This window comes from Cebus imitator, unplaced genomic scaffold, assembly GCF_001604975.1.
Source record: "Cebus imitator isolate Cc_AM_T3 unplaced genomic scaffold, Cebus_imitator-1.0 Scaffold433, whole genome shotgun sequence".
NCBI classification, from domain to species: domain Eukaryota; kingdom Metazoa; phylum Chordata; class Mammalia; order Primates; family Cebidae; genus Cebus; species Cebus imitator.
Window position 1 is genome coordinate 849269 of NW_016107748.1, and position 17299 is coordinate 866567.

Here is a 17299-nt window from a genome sequence, read left to right on the forward strand (position 1 = left end):
AAAAAAAAAAAAAAAGTAAAATTGATGTGTGACTTATAGCTGAAGTATACAAATTAAACTTTTAATTTTATATATCTTCAGGTCTGCCAGCATCCAAACTCTCGAATGAGAGAATGGGGAGCAGAAGCTTTAACTTCCCTTATTAAAGCAGGATTAACATTTAACCATGATCCTCCACTTTCACAAAACCAGGTAATAAAAACCTTACTTTAAAAAAAAAAAACATAATATAAACTCTTCCTCCTCCATATGTGATTTTTTTCTTAATTTATCAAGTAGATGGTATCTAAGAGTGGGGTTTTTAACTTAATATTCAATTTTATATGTAGGCCCTGAATCTCTTACAGAAGGTTAAATTAAGGTTAAAGTAATTTAGGTTAAACTAAACTAAGTTAGTTTAACTAAGATTAAACTACAGAAGGTTAAACTAAACTAAGTTAAATTACCTAGAATTGGTCTCATAGTCATAAGTTTTCCTATTTATGCAGTGCCAAAGTGTTGTTTTGGAGCCTCTTTTGCTTAGGTCTTTACCTGTCTCTGTTTTTTTTTTCTCTCTCACTACCCTTACATAGGGAGAAAATAAGTGGCAGAAGAAACAAGCACAATGAAGTAGATTTTTATTTAAACATAATTTTAAATTATTTTTTACTTCCAGAGTTTACCTTTGTCATGAATTCTACGTCCTGACTTTCTTTATTATTTGTACCCATTTTTTTTCTTTGAGACGAAGTCTCTCTCTGTCGCCCAGGCTGGAGTGCAGTGGCGTGATCTCGGCTCACTGCAACCTCTGCCTTCCGGGTTGAAGTGATTCTCCTGCCTCAGCCTCCTGAGTAGTTGGTATTACAGGTGTGCGCCACCATGGCTGGCTAATTTTTATATTTTTAGTAGAGACGGGGTTTCACCATGTTGGTCAGGCTGGTCTCAAACTCCTGACCTTGAGATCCACCCGCCTTGGCCTCCCAAAGTGCTGGGATTACAGGCGTGAGCCACTGCGCCCAGCCTTGTACCCATTTTTTAAAAAGCCTACCAAAGTTTTATTGTTTCAGGAGTGAATAGGAACAACACATTTATTTATTTTTTAACTTTTTAAATAAAAATATGGAGTACATCACAAATTTTCATGGGGGCTGTGCTAATCTCTGTATCATTCCAATTTTAGTATATGTACTACTGAAGCAAGAACAGAATGAGGCATTTAGTAACCGTTCCAATTGCCCTCATCATCTTACTGTATCATAATTGTATTCCAGAAATTCACTGAACACATAATTGTTGAATACGGCTCTTGGAATAGGATGATGAACAAGACAGAAAAGATAAAGCTTACAGAGCTTATATTTTAGTGATTTCATATGTTCTTCTGAAACAATTTGAATTTTTTTAAAAAAAAACACGCTTTTTCATTTATTTTGATATCCTCAACGTCCAGCTTAATAATACTTGGTGCATAGTGAAAGCTTAGAAATGTTTATTCAGGGAATGAACCAAATAAATGAATTCCCTGGAGAAAAGAAAGTTAAGAATGAAGCAAGGGTTTTCAGATGCTGAAAGGGATAGACAGAATGCTTTTTTTTTTAAACTTTCCGACAAATTTCTTGGTTTTATGTCATCTTTGTTAGTATCTGCTACATTTATTCGTTTTTTAAGAAGTATAGCTTCTACTGTATCATGCTTGAGAATTTTAAATTTAAATACATATGATATACATTAATAAACAAAAGTTCATTTTAGAAATTGGGAATTGATTTCCTCTCTCCAAATATAGCTAGAGATATATTTCCTATAGTGAAGTTCATTTCTGTTATTTATGCGTTTATAATTAGTATCTTTTAAAGTAAGATAATTACCCATTTGCCTAAAATCTAACATCTTGAAAGTTTTTTTCTCATATTTAAAAATAGATAGATTTGCCTTTAATAATTACTGTTGAATAAATGATATTTGATGTTTATTTTAGTAGAATAATTCTGAACAGGTGTGCTGGCTCACGCCTGTAATCTCAGCACCTTGGGAAGCCAAAGTGGGCAGATCACCTGAGGTCAGGAGTTCAAGACCAGCCTGGCCAATGTGGTGAAACCCTGTCTCTACTAAAAATACAAAAATTAGCCAGGGATGGTGGTGCATGCCTGTAATCCCAGCTACTCAGGAGGCTGAGGCAGGAGGATCACTTGAACCAAGGAGGCGGAGGTTGCAGTGAGCTGAGATTGCGCCACTGTACTCCAGTCTCCTAGGTGACAGAACAAGACTCCATCTAAAAAAAAAAAAAAAAAAAAATTCTATTTACCGTGGTAGTCTGAATGGAGATACATTTAATGAATTTAAACTTAAAAAGCAATAGAAATGTCTTCTTGTATTTTTTGGATTTCTCTTTCTAATTAGTTTCTTGCCCCCTTTTCAGAGGCTGCAGTTGCTTTTACTGAACCCACTAAAGGAGATGTCCAATATTAATCATCCAGATATTCGACTCAAGCAGTTAGAATGTGTGTTGCAGATTCTGCAGAGTCAGGGAGACAGTCTTGGGCCTGGATGGCCATTAGTGCTTGGAGTCATGGGAGCAATCAGAAATGATCAAGGGTAAGTATGTAAAATTACTTGAGAAAAAATATATATGAAAAGTAAACATGGGAGCAGTCAGAAATGTTCAAGGGTAAGTGTTTCAAATTATTTGAGAAAAAAATATGAAAAATAAAATATAAATAAAATTAACATAAAAAATGATAGAGGTAGAAAAGGACTCCATCCTAATTTTTTTAATGTTCTTGCTGCTTAAGGCTAAGATCTATAAGAGTTTTGCTTAACTCTACCCCTAAGTGGTTACAGAGAATTTCTAGAGATCACTTTTGGTTTGGAAGGATGAAAAAATTGCTGTTTATTTGACATTCATGCAAGATTACATGATTCTTGCTTATGCTAAGATACATGAAACAATCTAACAAATTTTGTAACACATCCAAAGATGGGGTAGCTTTGTTTTGTTAAAATAAATACATTATTTGATAAGATGTGAAACAGCATTTAGGGCTTGACCTCGCTATGTATATTAGACAGTCAGAAATTGCCTTAAAGTGAGCTTTTCATTAATTTTTGATTTATTAAACATTTATTCTGTGCTTAGTATATTACAATGCTTGATAGTTATTCTGATTACATAGGTAAGTAGCTCCTGCCCTAGACATAGAATCCTAGTAAGAAAGTATAGTTGCATGCCCCCTAACGTTTCAGTCCACAACAGGCCACATATATGATGGAGGTCCCGTAAGATTTTGATACCCTTTTTTTACTGTACCTTTTCTATGTTTAGATATGCTTCAGTACATAAATACTTACATCGTGTTACAATTGCTTACACTATTCAGGGCAGTAGTAAGCTAAGCTGTACAGGTTTGTAGCTCAGGAGCAATAAGCTATGACATATAGCCCAAGTGTGGAGTAGGTTCTGTCATCTAGATTTGTGTCAGTATGCTCTGTGATGTTCATACAGCGACAGAATCGCTTAATGACACATTTCTCAGAACATATCCTTGTCAGTAAGCAATACATGACTGTAGTTTGTTATGCCACAAAATAAGTAACCTTAGCAGGAGGAGGACAGAGCCAAAATTATGAAGGAGATCTTATATGCTTATATAAATGTTTTGAATGTATCCTGAATACAGTTGAAAGACATTTTGGGATTCTAAGCAGAGGAGTGATGTAATCACATATGAATATGATAGATATAACTGTGACAGCATCATGGAGGGGAGGGTGGGAAATGAGAATGCCTACGAGTGCTCACTAGAAATAGGAGATAGATTTGAACTACTTAACAGATAGACTGTCGGGGCAAAGGAGAAAATAGCAATCAGGAATGTCTTCCAGATTTCTGACTTAGGCAGTTTAGTGGGGGATGTTAATATCATTAACTAAATAGGGAATACACAAGGAAGAACAGATTTGGAGAGGACATATGGACTTGTTTAACTTTTGGGGTAGGAGATTGCAGTGGAGAGATTCAGCAGACATTGGATATATTTTTCTGTAATTCTGTAGTAACACACTGTCTTGTTTTGATGACTAGTTAAGGAGTTGTAGGTGACCAAGATGCTTGAGACTATTATGGAAAGTTAATTTTTCTTAAATGTTTATAGAAATAAAATTCTTTTAAGCACTACAAAATATTGAGATGATTAAATTGAAAAGAGATCAGTTTAGATCAAGCTTAAGTGTCTTCTCCCATCCTATAATGTGGTATATTACATAGGGCATTGTAGTAAGGATATAATGAATTAATAGGTGTAAAACACTTGGAAAGTATGTGACATACTAAGCATTCAGAGTATTAGCAATTACCTTTACCATTTTCATTATTGTTTTTACCATCAGAATTTTTCTCCAAAACCAAATAGTTGTTGTTATCTTTATTTGAAATTCAAAATTTACTCTTTTCTCACAGACTGGATGTGGGTTTTATTTTCTTTGGAGATTTAAATAAGATGTAGTATAGATATAAAAGAATAAGGAGCTCTTTTTCAGTAAATTGTGTGTATTTACATGTACTGGGCACTTTACTAGATACCAGGGATACAGTGAGGAGAAAAGTAACTGGCTAACTTCCCATTCTCATTTATTGCCTACTTTTCTTTTTTTTTAGTTAGTTGGTATGAAATACAAATAGAAATAATATGATGTTAATACTTTATTTTTTTAATTTGTTTTTATCTCTTATTACCTGCAAGCTTCTTTGTTTTTGTTAATTTAAGTAAGTGTATCTATTTTACATTTATGTAAATGTTAAAATACTTTATGATCTATATGAGGAGTTTCTTGCTTAAATTCTAAAATAAAATTTTACTTCATTCAAATTATTATAAGATAGGTATTTTTACACATTTCTTTTAAATGCATAATTAAGGCTGGTTGTGGTAGCTCATGGCCTGTAATTGTAAATGTAAACTTTGGGAGGCCAAGGCAGGAGGATCACTTGAGCCCAGGAAATTGAGACCAGCCAAGGCAACATAGTGGGACCCTGTTTCCACACACACCAAAAAAGGCATGGTGTGCATCTGTAGTCCCAGCTACTGGGGAAGCTGAGGTGGGAGGAGCATATGATCACGGGAGGTTGAGAGTGAGGCATGATTGCACCACTGCACTCCAACCTAAGTGACGGAGTAAGACCTTGTCTCAAAAATAAATAAATAAATAAAATAATTGCACCTGTATACATTTCTTTTGTTTTCAGAGAATCCTTGATACGAACTGCATTCCAGTGTCTTCAGTTGGTTGTGACAGATTTTCTGCCAACAATGCCTTGTACTTGCCTACAAATAGTTGTAGATGTTGCAGGTAGCTTTGGTCTCCATAACCAAGAACTTAATATTAGTTTAACTTCAATAGGTTTATTGGTAAGTATCATTGTCCTTAGAATATAATATAATTTAGAAATCATTGTTATTCAGTTGGGAGTGAATGTTAAGCAAATATATAAATATAAATATATATATTTAATGTGAACCAGTTGCATTAGTCTCTGACAAGAAAATCAGCCTGTAATTTGAAGCCTTGAAGCCAAGCATTGACTTTTTATCTTTAGCCATGAAAGTCCTACATGACATCTTCCAGTAGAAGGTTGTTTCAGGCTGTGTGTGGTAGCTAATGCCTATAATCCCAGCACTTTGAGAGGCTGAGGTGGGAGGATTGCTGAGGCCAGGAGTTTGAGACCAGCCTGAGCAATAAAGTGAGACCCCTCATCTCTACTAAAAATTAGCTGTGTATGGTGGTGTGCGCCTGTAGTCTTAGCTACATGGGAGGATTTCTTGAGCCCACGACTTGGAGACTGCAGTGAGTTATGATCATACCACTGCACCCCAGGCTTGGCAACAGAGCCAGACCTTGTCTCTTTTAAAAAAGTAAAATTAGAAGGTTGTTTTGTCTACACTGAAAATCTGTTGGTCAGTGTAGTCACCTTCATCAGTGATCTTAGGTAGATCTGGATAACCTGCCACAGCTTCCACATCAGCACTTGCTGCTTCACCTTGTAGTAAGTTATGGTGGTAATGCTTTCCTTAAACCCCTGAACAAGCCCCTGCTAGCTTCAGACTTTTCATCTGCAGATTCTTCACCTTGCTCAGCCTTTATAGAATTGAGGAGAGTTAGGGCCTTGCTCTGGATTAGACTTTGGCTTAAGCGAATCTTGTGGCTGGATTGACCTTCTGTCCAGACAACTAAAACTTTCTTGATATCATCAGTAAGGCTGGTGTACTTTTTAATCATTTGTTTGTCCTTTAGAGTAACACTTTTCGTTTCCTTCAATAATTTACCCTGTGCATTCACAACTTGACTCACTGGCACAAGAGGCCTAGCTTTGGCCTGTCTTGGTTTTCAACATACCTTCCTCACTTAGCTTAATTATTACTAGCTTTTGATTAAAAGTGAGAGAAATGCAACTCTTCCTTTCACTTGAACACTTACAGGTCATTGTAGGGTTATTAACTGGCCTAACTTCACTGTTGTTGTACCTCAAGGAATAGCGAAGCCTGAGAAGAAATAAAAAGATGAGGAAACAACCAGATGATGAAACAGTCAGAAAACTCACATTAAGTTTGCCATCTTACATAGGTGCGGCTGTGTGCCCAAAAATAGTTACAATAGTTGTGTCGAAGATCACTGATCATAGATCACCATAACAGACACAATAATAATTAAAAGCTTTGAAATATTACAAGTATTACTAAAATGTGACACAGAAACACAGTGATAACAAGCTGCTGGAAAAAAAATGGCACCAACACACTTGTTCAATGCAGGGTTGCCACAAACCTTCAATTTATAAAAATTGCAATTATCTGTGAAGCACAATAAAGTGCAATAAAACAAGGTATCCCTATAATGAAGGTTAGAGAATTGTTAACATTACATGAAATAAACATGCACAGAATTGTTTTCAATATATATTTAAAGGCAGTTATTTAGAATCTTTTAAGTGTATGTTAAAACTCAGCAGTTTTATAAATTTGAACTTTTAAATTTTCCTCACAAGCTAGATAAGTTACTACATTCAGCTCTTCCTACGTTTAGCTCTCAATTTTTGTGGCTTCTGTGTCTGTAGATTCAACCAAGTATAAATAGAAAAAGAACTTTTTTAAAAGGATAGTTGTGCCTGTGGTAAACATGTACAGTCTTTCTTGTCAGTATTACCTAAACAATACAGTATAACAGCTATTTAGATAGCATTTACCTTAGGTATTAAAAGTTATCTAGTGATTACTTAAAGTATATGGGAGGATGTATGTAGGCTATATGCAAATACTACACGATTTTATATAAGGGACTTGGGGATTTGTGGATTTGGATATGGGGTGGGAGGTCCTGAAACCAATCCCCCATGGATACTGAGGGACAACTATACTTTACTATTACTATTATTTTTCCCATTTTTACATGGGAAAGAATGTAAGCATGTTGCATATATAATTGCTCCCAAAGAGTGGGTGGCTAGTTCAGCAAAAATTACTGCTGGATAGCACCTCTTTTATTTTACATTTATGTTTGCAGTACTGGATTCTCTACATTTTAACCATTGGCATAATTATTATTAATTTGTACTGTGGTTGACAGTGAATTATAGAATATGTTTAGAAATAGTAATTGCTGTTTACTTGTATGAAATTACAAACTTATTAAACAATATTAAAGAATTGTTGTATCTAGGCGGTAGATATATCAATGTGTTCAAGTTCATTATACAATTCTTGGTTTTTTGTATGTTCTTGATATTTTTTATAATAAAAAAGTAAAAAAATAAATGTTAGCAGAAGATTGTTTCTCCACTTTCTCCTGAAATCATGTAGAGATGCTGACAGAGGAAGAGGTGTTTCACTGAACTTAGTCTACTAGGAAAGAGATTTTTGAAGTAATCGTTTTAAAGTTTTACTGTGAAAGGTAAAGCAACTACATGTTGCATAGTTATGTGTTTAAAAGGAAACCTTGAATAAACTAATGTTTTTTTACTTTGCTTTTTAGTGGAATATTTCAGATTATTTTTTCCAACGAGGGGAAACTATTGAAAAAGAACTAAATAAGGAAGAGGCATTACAGCAAAAGCAGGCAGAAGAGAAAGGAGTTGTTTTAAATCGGCCTTTCCACCCTGCACCACCATTTGATTGCTTGTGGTTATGTCTTTATGCAAAACTGGGTGAACTATGCGTGGATCCTCGTCCTGCTGTCAGGAAGAGTGCAGGGCAAACTCTGTTTTCTACAATTGGTGCACATGGAACTTTATTACAGCATTCAACCTGGCACACTGTTATTTGGAAGGTATTGTAAAATAGATTGGACTATCAGCTTTTAATGAGACATGCTTTTATATTAATACTTTTTCATTTAAACTTGTTTCTTTTAATTTTTAAAGAATTTCCATGCATTTGTGTATTTGACAAAACAGTAAATGTTAACTGTGTCATGTTGTAAATTGTACCTCACACAGAGCAAATTAAATATTAACAGCCTTATCTCTGTTTCTGTTCTCATCTCTTATTGTCACTCTCTTGATTTCTGCCTTTGTCTCTCTTTTTCCCCCATTTTCCCAAATGATAAAAACTAGGAGTTACTAAACCACAGAGGATAATCAATCCCTTACAATAGAGTGGAAAGCTTTTAGGGGTTTTGTTTGTTTTACTTTTGAGGTCTACTTACAGATATGTAATTTAAATATAATCAAAAGATAATTTTATAAACAGACGAATATTAATAGCAATGAAGTTTACTTGCAGACTCTCCAAATAAAAGTAACCTTCAAATGGTATATTGTACATGTAATGTTTATTCACTAAATCACATTTTCAGATTTTCTTCTTTTGAAACATCCTAATAAAATCAGCAGCTTATTAGTAATCATTTCCTCTTTGCTAAAAGTCTCTTTTTTGTTCCATCTGTTCCATTATGATAGAATTCTGTTTATAATCCTTTCACTTGCTTTTGTGAGTTTTTCAAATTAATAGACCCCAAAATGCCTTCTTAAAAAATTAATAGGCCAGGCATTGTGGCTCACGCCTGTAATAACCCCAGCACATTGGGAGGCTGAGGCAGGAGGATCACCTGAGGTCAGGGATTTAAGACCAACCTGGCCAATACGGTGAAACCCATATCTACTAAAATTTTTTAAAAATTAGCTGGATGTGGTGGTGCACTCCTATAATGCCAGCTACTTGGGAAGCTGAGGTACAAGAATCTCTTGAACCTGCAAGGTGGAGGATGTAGTGTGCTAAGATCATGTCACTGCACGCCAGCCTGGGTGACAGAGTGAACTGTCTCAAATACATGTAGATAATAACACTGTATGGTCCCAAATAAAATAATCCAAAGCCCTGTTTTCTTTTTTCACTTTTTAATTTTTATTTTTTAAAGTAACAAAATTATGTGTATTATAGTAAAAGCCCTCCTTCCTTCTGTCTTATGTTTCAATTCCATCCCATAGTTCCTCCTGAGATCACAGACATGCTTAATTCTCCCTTACAGTTTGTTTTTAATCTAATACTTTTCTGATTCTTATTTTCTTTTCAAGCAACTTCATTTTTTATCTTTTTGCTACCTAATTGTTAATGATTTTTTTTCTCACACTCCTTGCATTGTCTTATCTTCTGTAATTCATTTCCACATTATTCTACTTAAGTCTCTTAAACATTAGAGTGTAACAGAATCACCTTGAAGACTTGTTAAAGCATAGATTGCTGAGCCAGTGTTGTCTGCTCTCCCTGAGCCTGATTATTCTGATTATTCTGGCCTGGAGTGAGGCCTGAGAATTTCCATTTCTATCAAGTTCCTGGGTGGTATTTGATTTTGCTGGTATTAGTTCAGAGACCACACTCTGAGAACACAGAAATTGTTCATATCCTACTGTTGGTCTTTTTTGTGTGTGTGAGATGGGGTCTTGCTCTGTCACCCAGGCTTGAGTGCAGTGGTCAGATTATAGCACACTACAACCTTGACCTGCTGGGCTCAAGTGATCTTCCCACATCAGCCTCTTGAATAGCTGGGACTATAGGCTCACACTACCAGGCCCAGCTAATTTAAAAACTTTTTTTTTGTAGAGACAGTCTCACTATGTTGCCCTGGCTGTTCTTAAACTCCAGACTTCAAGCAATCCTCCTCACTTTGGCCTTCCAAAGCACTGGGATTACAGGCACGAGCCATCTCTGATAATTGTACTTTTGTCCTGGACTCCTCTCCTTAGCTTTGTGCTTTGCTTATACATTACCCCATAGATCCTCCATTGATACCTCAACAAGTCTTATATTTTATCCAGTTAATTTTAATTTCTTTTTTTGAGACAGGATCTCACTCCGTTGCCCAGGCTGGAGTGCAGTGGCATGATCAAAGCTCACTGCCACCTCAACCTTCCCTGGGGGCTCAGGTGATCGTCTCACCTCAGCCTTCCAAGTAGCTGGACTACAGATGTATACCACAACATTTGGCTAATTTTTGTATTTTTTTTTTTTTTTTGTAGGGACTGGGCTTCACCATTTTTGCACAGGCTGGTCTTGAACTCCTGGGCTCAAGAAATCTGCCCACCTTGGCCTCCCAAAGTGCCAGGACTACAGATGTGAGCCACTGTGCCCAGCCTTAATTTTTTGTATTCCATGATAAACTTAAGAATGTATAGTTAAGGCCTGATACTGTAGCTCACACCTGTAATCCCAGCACTTTGGGAGGCCAAGGCGAGTGGAGCACCTCAGATCAGGAGTTTGAGACCAGCCTGGCCAACATGATGAAACTTTGTCTCTACTAAAAATACAAAAATTAGCTGGGCATGCTGGCAGGTTCCTGTAATCCCAGCTACTCAGGAGTCTGAGACAGGAGAGTCACTTGAACCCAAGAGTTGGAGGTTGCAGTGAGCTGAGATCCCACCAGTGCTCTCCAGGCTGGGTGACAGAGCGAGGTTTCTTCTTAAAAAAAAAAAAAGTGTATAATTACCTCTGTTGGTCAATTCCCTCCAATATATAGAGGTTGATAAGATTGTCAAGTATGTTTTTGTAACACTTTCTAGATTCCTATGCTGTTGCTCCTATGCTGTTACTTAAGCTATATTATCAATGCTTTTTATATGACATTTTTATAAATATTTAGGTACTCTTTCATCTACTGGACAGAGTTCGAGAGTCCTCTACCACTGCAGACAAAGAAAAGATTGAGTCTGGAGGTGGCAATATTCTCATTCATCATTCAAGGGACACAGCAGAAAAGCAATGGGCTGAGACATGGGTATTAACGTTGGCTGGAGTAGCAAGAATCTTCAACACTAGAAGATATTTGCTGCAACCTTTAGGTATACATACATTTTTTTTTTCTGGTTATACAAGTAATTAATGTTAAAGGAAATTTGGAAAATACAATTATTTTAGAGTTCATATACAGTGCTACTACCTAAGAATAATCGATCTTAACTTGGTCTTTATGTGTGGGGTATGTGTAAGCATGTGTGTTTCCATTCATTTCATTGATAAATTATTTAATGTGTACCTACTGTGGTCTAGCCTCTAGGGAATACAATGAAAGGCAAAATACACATCATTTTTGCTATCATGGGCATGAAGGAGTAGCCATAATTACATAAATAAAGGCAAAATTGCTACACTGACATGTTGCAAAGGAATGGTACATTGTGAGCTTCAATAGGTACTTGACCTGGCCAGTGAGTTCCACACGGGCTCTGATAAAGGTATAGTTTTCCTGAGATCTGAAGGGTAAGTAGTTCATCAGGCAAGGGTAAGATGAAGTGTGGAGAGCCTTATAGTCAATGAGAGAATGTAAAAAAGACAGGAGAAGATTGAGAAAAAGAGATGGTAGATCCTAGCATGTTTAAAGGTCTAGAATGAAGAGAATAAGAGTTTGATTCTCAACAAGATTGAGAGGTAGGAAAAGGCCATATCATCCAGATCATGTACAGTGTGTTAGGAGAAAGTTAGGAGGCTAGGCAGGGTGGCTCTTACCTATAATCTCAACACTTTGGGAGGCTGATGCATCAGGATAGCTTGAGCCCAGGAGTTTGAAACCAGCCTGAGCAATACAATGAGATTTTGTCTCTACAAAAATTTCAAAAAAAACCAAACAAACAAACAAAAAAAACATCCGAATGTGGTGGTGTGCACCTGCAATCCCAGCTACTTGGGAGGCTGAGGTGTAAGGCTTGCTTGAGCGTGGAATATGGAGATTTGTGCAGTTAGCCAAGATCGTCCCAGTGATCTCAAGCCTGGGTGTCAGAGTGAAAACCTGTTTCAAAAAAAAAAAAAAAAAAGTTAGGACTTCATCCTAAGAACAATTACAAGATATAATTCATGATTTGACATGATCAGATATGCACTTCAAAAAGATCACGAAGTACATATTTTAGTGTGTATGTAGACTGGAATGGAAACAAGGAAGGATGGCAGGGTGTTGTTAGACTGGTTAGGAAGCTGTTGGTGGCATATCAGTGATTCTTAAACAGGGCCTGTTCTACTCCCATTGGACATTTGGCAACTCTGGAGACATTTTTAGTTGTCGTAACTGGGGAAGGGGTGAGTGTTACTGCCTTCTGGGGAAGGTAAAGGCAAGGGTTAATGCTACACAACTTACAGTGCACATCTTACAATGCAATCTCCTATAACAAAGAATTATCCAACCAGAAATGGCAGTAGTATCAAGACTGAGAAACCCAGTTGCTGAGTATGCTTTTAATTCTGGTGGTAGTGCTGGAGGTGGTAGAATAGGTGAACAGAGATACTTTTGTACATAGTTATGAGCATGTTGTACGTATTATTTTATCTATTTTTTAAATCGTTTAGCTTTTTTTAAGCTTCTTTGTTTGAAAGCGCAAGCACATTTACTCATTCCGTAGGCATTTTTGTATGTTGTTCTTTATATGCACTTTTTCCCCGTTTTTCAAAAACAATTTATGCTATCTGATCCATTTTGCGTGTTGGGTATATGTATTTTTAAATTTTGAGATTTTCCTCATGTAAAATTTACATACAGTGAAATGCACAAATTTTCATTGTACATTTGCAAAGTTTTAACAAAATAAGCATCGTTTTTAGTACCTTCATGATATTTATCTTAAAAGCTAAGAACTAATAGATTGAGATTTTTAAAAATGAAGATGTAGGATAGTTAATGTCTTTGATCATTTTTTTATAACTTGACTAAGAAATATTTGTTATTTTAGAATAAGTTTTATATTTTTAACATAACCACATGCAATATATAATTATATCTACTCTTTTAAGGAAGACTCCTGCTCTGACATAAAATATGTTAATAGAGGAATTGCAGAGGTTTTTCTCCCTAAATGGCACAGGATATTCTAAATCTGATATTAGGTCACCATTCTGTTAGGCAAATATAATGATACATGAGACTTTTAAACTGTGATGGCAACAGGCAGAAGTGTTTTAACCATTAGATAGTTTTAAAATGTAATTTGTCAAAACTCTTTGAACAGTTTACTTAAAATTCTGTGTTTTTTATTTTATGTAAATTTTACCTCAATTTTTTTTTTTGAGACAGAGTTTTGCTTTTGTTGCCCAGGCTGGAGTGCAGTGGTGCTATCTCAGCTCACTGCAACCTCTGCCTCCCAGGTTCAAGCAGTTCTCCTGGTTCAGCCTCCTGAGTAGCTGGGATTACAGGTGCCACCACGATGCCCAGCTAAGTTTTTGTATTTTTAATAGAGACAGGCTTCATCATGTTGACCAGACTGGTCTAGAATTCCTGACCTCAGGTGATCCACATGCCTTGGACTCCCAAGGTGCAGGGATTACAGACGTGAGCCACTGCGACCAGCCCTCAATTTTTAATAAAAATAATATGGTGGGGGAAGATGCATATAACTAGGCAGGTGTTACAGTTTGTCCAGAGTAGGCAGGTAGTACCTATTGTTTTATAGCAGACCTACTTCAAGCTTTTTTATTAACTGACTGCTTTCTCAGGTATTTGGGTTTGTCCCTTTTTTAAAAAAAAAAAAAAAAAAAAAAACTAATCATTTATAGCCTTGCAAAATGAAAGTCCTTAAACCTTGATTATTTATTTTACATGTTTCATAGCCTGCTTATGTTATACTGCTTTGGAAAATATCAATTTTCCTAATTTTTTACATCATTTTAATGCAAGTATGTAGATAATAACCCATGTTATTAATGAAGCCATTAGGGTTGTTTGCTGTAGGAGAACGATCTGGCCAGACGTGGTAGCTCACGGCTGTAATCCCAGCCAGCCCTTTGGAAGGCCAAGGCAGGAGGATTGCTTGAGCCCAGCCTGGACAAAATGGTAAAACCCTGTTTCTACAAAAAAATACAAAAATAAGCCAAACATGGTGATATGCATCTGTAGTCCCAGCTGCTCGGGAAGCTGAGATGGGAGGATTGGTTGAGCCCAGGAGTTCAAGACCAGACTGGACATCATAGAGAGACCCCATCTCTACAAAAAATAATTAAAAAATAAATTAGCCAGGCATGGTAGCATGTGACTGTGGTCCCAGCCACTTGGTAGGCTGAGGTGGGAGCCCAGTGAGCCATAATCATACCATACGACACTCCAGCCTGGGTAACAGAGTGAGATACCATCTCTTTAAAAAAGAAAGAAAAAGTTCTGCAGCTTTAAAATCATTTAAATATGAAAACTAAAGTATAAATTTAAGATTTATGGAATGTAAGATATTTAATATCTTAAATATTTAGACCAATAATAAAACATGTGTTATACTATCCTAAGTTACAACTTTCCCAATGATTATTTGATTAAGAATGAGAATATCTTACTTAATCACTAATAAAGGTAGATAGATAGACTGAAGATATTGCTGAAATGCTTTTGTTTCAATCTCATTGATTTATTTTTCTGTTCTCCTTAGGCAGAAGTACTAGGAAATGGTATAAATATGTATAAGTACATACATATTTTTGGGTTTAAAAAATTTTTTTAATTTTAATAGCTTTCGGGGTACAAGTAGTTTTTGGTTACATCGATGAATTGTATAGTGGTGAAATCTGAGATTTTAATGTACCCATCAGCTACCTGTTTTGTTTTTAAGATTGAAACATTATTTGATACATCCGTCGTCCTCTTCTTGCTGCCCTTTGCCTATATCTGAAGCAATTTTTTTGCTAGATTTCTCGGTTGTGATAATTTTAATTCCCATTGTTAGTACCTTAGTACTTAGTCATATATTTTCCAGTTCTGTGGGATTTTAAGGAGAAAAATTAAGCAAATATGCTTTCAAGTGTCTAATATTAAGAGAAAATTTGATCACTTTTATGATAATTTTTTTTTTTCTCTTCCTAATATAGGAGATTTTTCAAGAGCTTGGGATGTTCTTCTTGACCATATACAATCAGCAGCACTCAGCAAAAACAATGAAGTGTCTCTGGCTGCTCTGAAAAGCTTCCAAGAAATTTTACAGATTGTGTCTCCTGCCAGAGACTTGGATAAGCCTGAGACACCACCTGTAGTTAATGTACCTGTGCCTGTTCTTATAGGGCCCATATCAGGCCCTGGCATGAGCAGGCCATTTGTAAGAACAGATTCCATTGGAGAAAGACTTGGAAGATATAGTAGCTCTGAGCCACCCATTGTTACTGATGAGCTTGAAGATTTGAATCTATGGTGGGCTGCGTGGAATACCTGGTATCGAATTGGATCTGAAAGTACTAAGCCTCCTATTACTTTTGATAAACTAACTTTTATTCCTAGCCAGCCTTTTCTTACAGCTTTAATTCAGATATTTCCAGCTCTCTACCAACACATAAAAACTGGTTTCAACATGGATGACTTGCAAAAGTTGGGAGTCATATTGCACAGTGCTATTTCAGTCCCGATAAGTTCAGATGCATCCCCTTTTATTCTTCCATCTTATACCGAAGCAGTTTTGACAAGTTTACAGGAAGCTGTACTTACAGCTTTAGATGTTCTCCAAAAGGTAATATAATTTTAGTGGCTAAGTAATAATGCATATAGTTCTCTGAATTTTTTTTATTTTGCTATATATTCGGGGGGATACATTTTAGATAATCAAGATTGTTGTATATGTATACATTGGGATAAATTGAGGGTTGTCATGATCTAGGTATTTTGAAAACTTGTGGTTTTCTGCTATATTTTGAAAGGTAATTCATGTATATTTTGAATCTTAGCTACCTGCATCCTCATGTTTCACTTGAACAAGATTTTTGGTTTGCCTATGCAAGTCTTCAAAAGAGGATATAATATTTGGAATAAATGTTTTAGTAAAGTACTTTTATGATTAGGAAATTAATAAGCAATGGGATTACATTAATTTTTTCATCTGTGCTTAAATTTAGCTCTGAAATTATTGAAAGCCTACATTAAAAAAGAATATATTTATAAAAAGTATTTTTCCTCAGTTTTTAAAGAGATTTATTTTTACTATGTGTATTTTGTTATTACCAAAAAAAGTTTTCAGACAAACATCTAAAATTATTGAGCAAATTCAGATTAGCAAGCAAGACTAGATCAAATTCAAAGTGTTTTTTAGACTATCAAGAAAAATTGGTAGCACAATTTACAGCCATCAAAATGCTAAGCCAAAAAATGCCAACTGTGTAGCCAGCCTGTCCAGCAAAGTGAAGACATTCTAGTAAGATTGGAGTAGATCTAGATTCTGATCACACATGTTGTCAGTAACCATTTGTATAGTGTGAATTAAATTTCTGATTAACCGATTGCATGCTACCAAACTGAAATGATAAAAATTTTCACAGTGAGAATGGTGATATTTCTGCTATACCACGATACCTCTTAATTACTTCTGGAAGAAGTTTAGCTGAGCAGCAATTCTTAATCTGTTTAACCCTAGTTGCGTTGTACAGGAAATGTGAAGAAACTAAAAATTTATGAGAGTCTGGCATTTAAAAAAATTCAGTGTAGGGGTATTGGTTTTCTACAATTAAAATATCCATTTTTATTTTCAGTAGGAAAGAAGAGAGAAAAGCAGCCTATCAATAATTACTCCCCCCTGTCCCTTGGACATGCAGATAAGTTGCTTATAGACTGCAGGGGATGGAAGAGTTATCAGAAAAGAAGATAAGACATAGGCCTTTTGAGATGCCTGTAATTTGGTACTCTCATTCAGATCATTGATTCAGGTTTTTATATATGTGTATAGGATAAACAAGAAACAACGTTTAGGTTTTGTTTTATTTTCAGAAACAAAGTATAAATTTTATTTTTTAAAAATTCTGCTTTAGCTGTGGGAAAAAAAGTAGAATCATTTATCCCAACTACTAGTAATTTGTTCTGAGCTTTTAATAGCTTTGAAAACAAAATATACCTT

General features: G+C 35.6%; 1 protein-coding gene and 1 pseudogene across 5 annotated transcripts in view; one reads left to right on the top strand and one right to left on the bottom strand.

The window, feature by feature from the left end:
* Positions 1-17299, top strand: part of MON2 (MON2 homolog, regulator of endosome-to-Golgi trafficking) — a 135864-nt gene that overhangs the window by 82973 nt on the left and 35592 nt on the right. For all 5 annotated transcript variants that reach the window (XM_017510187.2, XM_017510190.2, XM_017510188.2 and 2 more), the window contains 6 exons: positions 82-192; positions 2399-2574; positions 5222-5384; positions 8002-8295; positions 11104-11302; positions 15297-15925. In XM_017510187.2, coding sequence (XP_017365676.1) covers positions 82-192; positions 2399-2574; positions 5222-5384; positions 8002-8295; positions 11104-11302; positions 15297-15925 — 1572 coding nt within the window. The remainder of the gene's footprint in view (positions 1-81; positions 193-2398; positions 2575-5221; positions 5385-8001; positions 8296-11103; positions 11303-15296; positions 15926-17299) is intronic.
* LOC119468449 lies at positions 1093-1183 on the bottom strand (annotated as a pseudogene).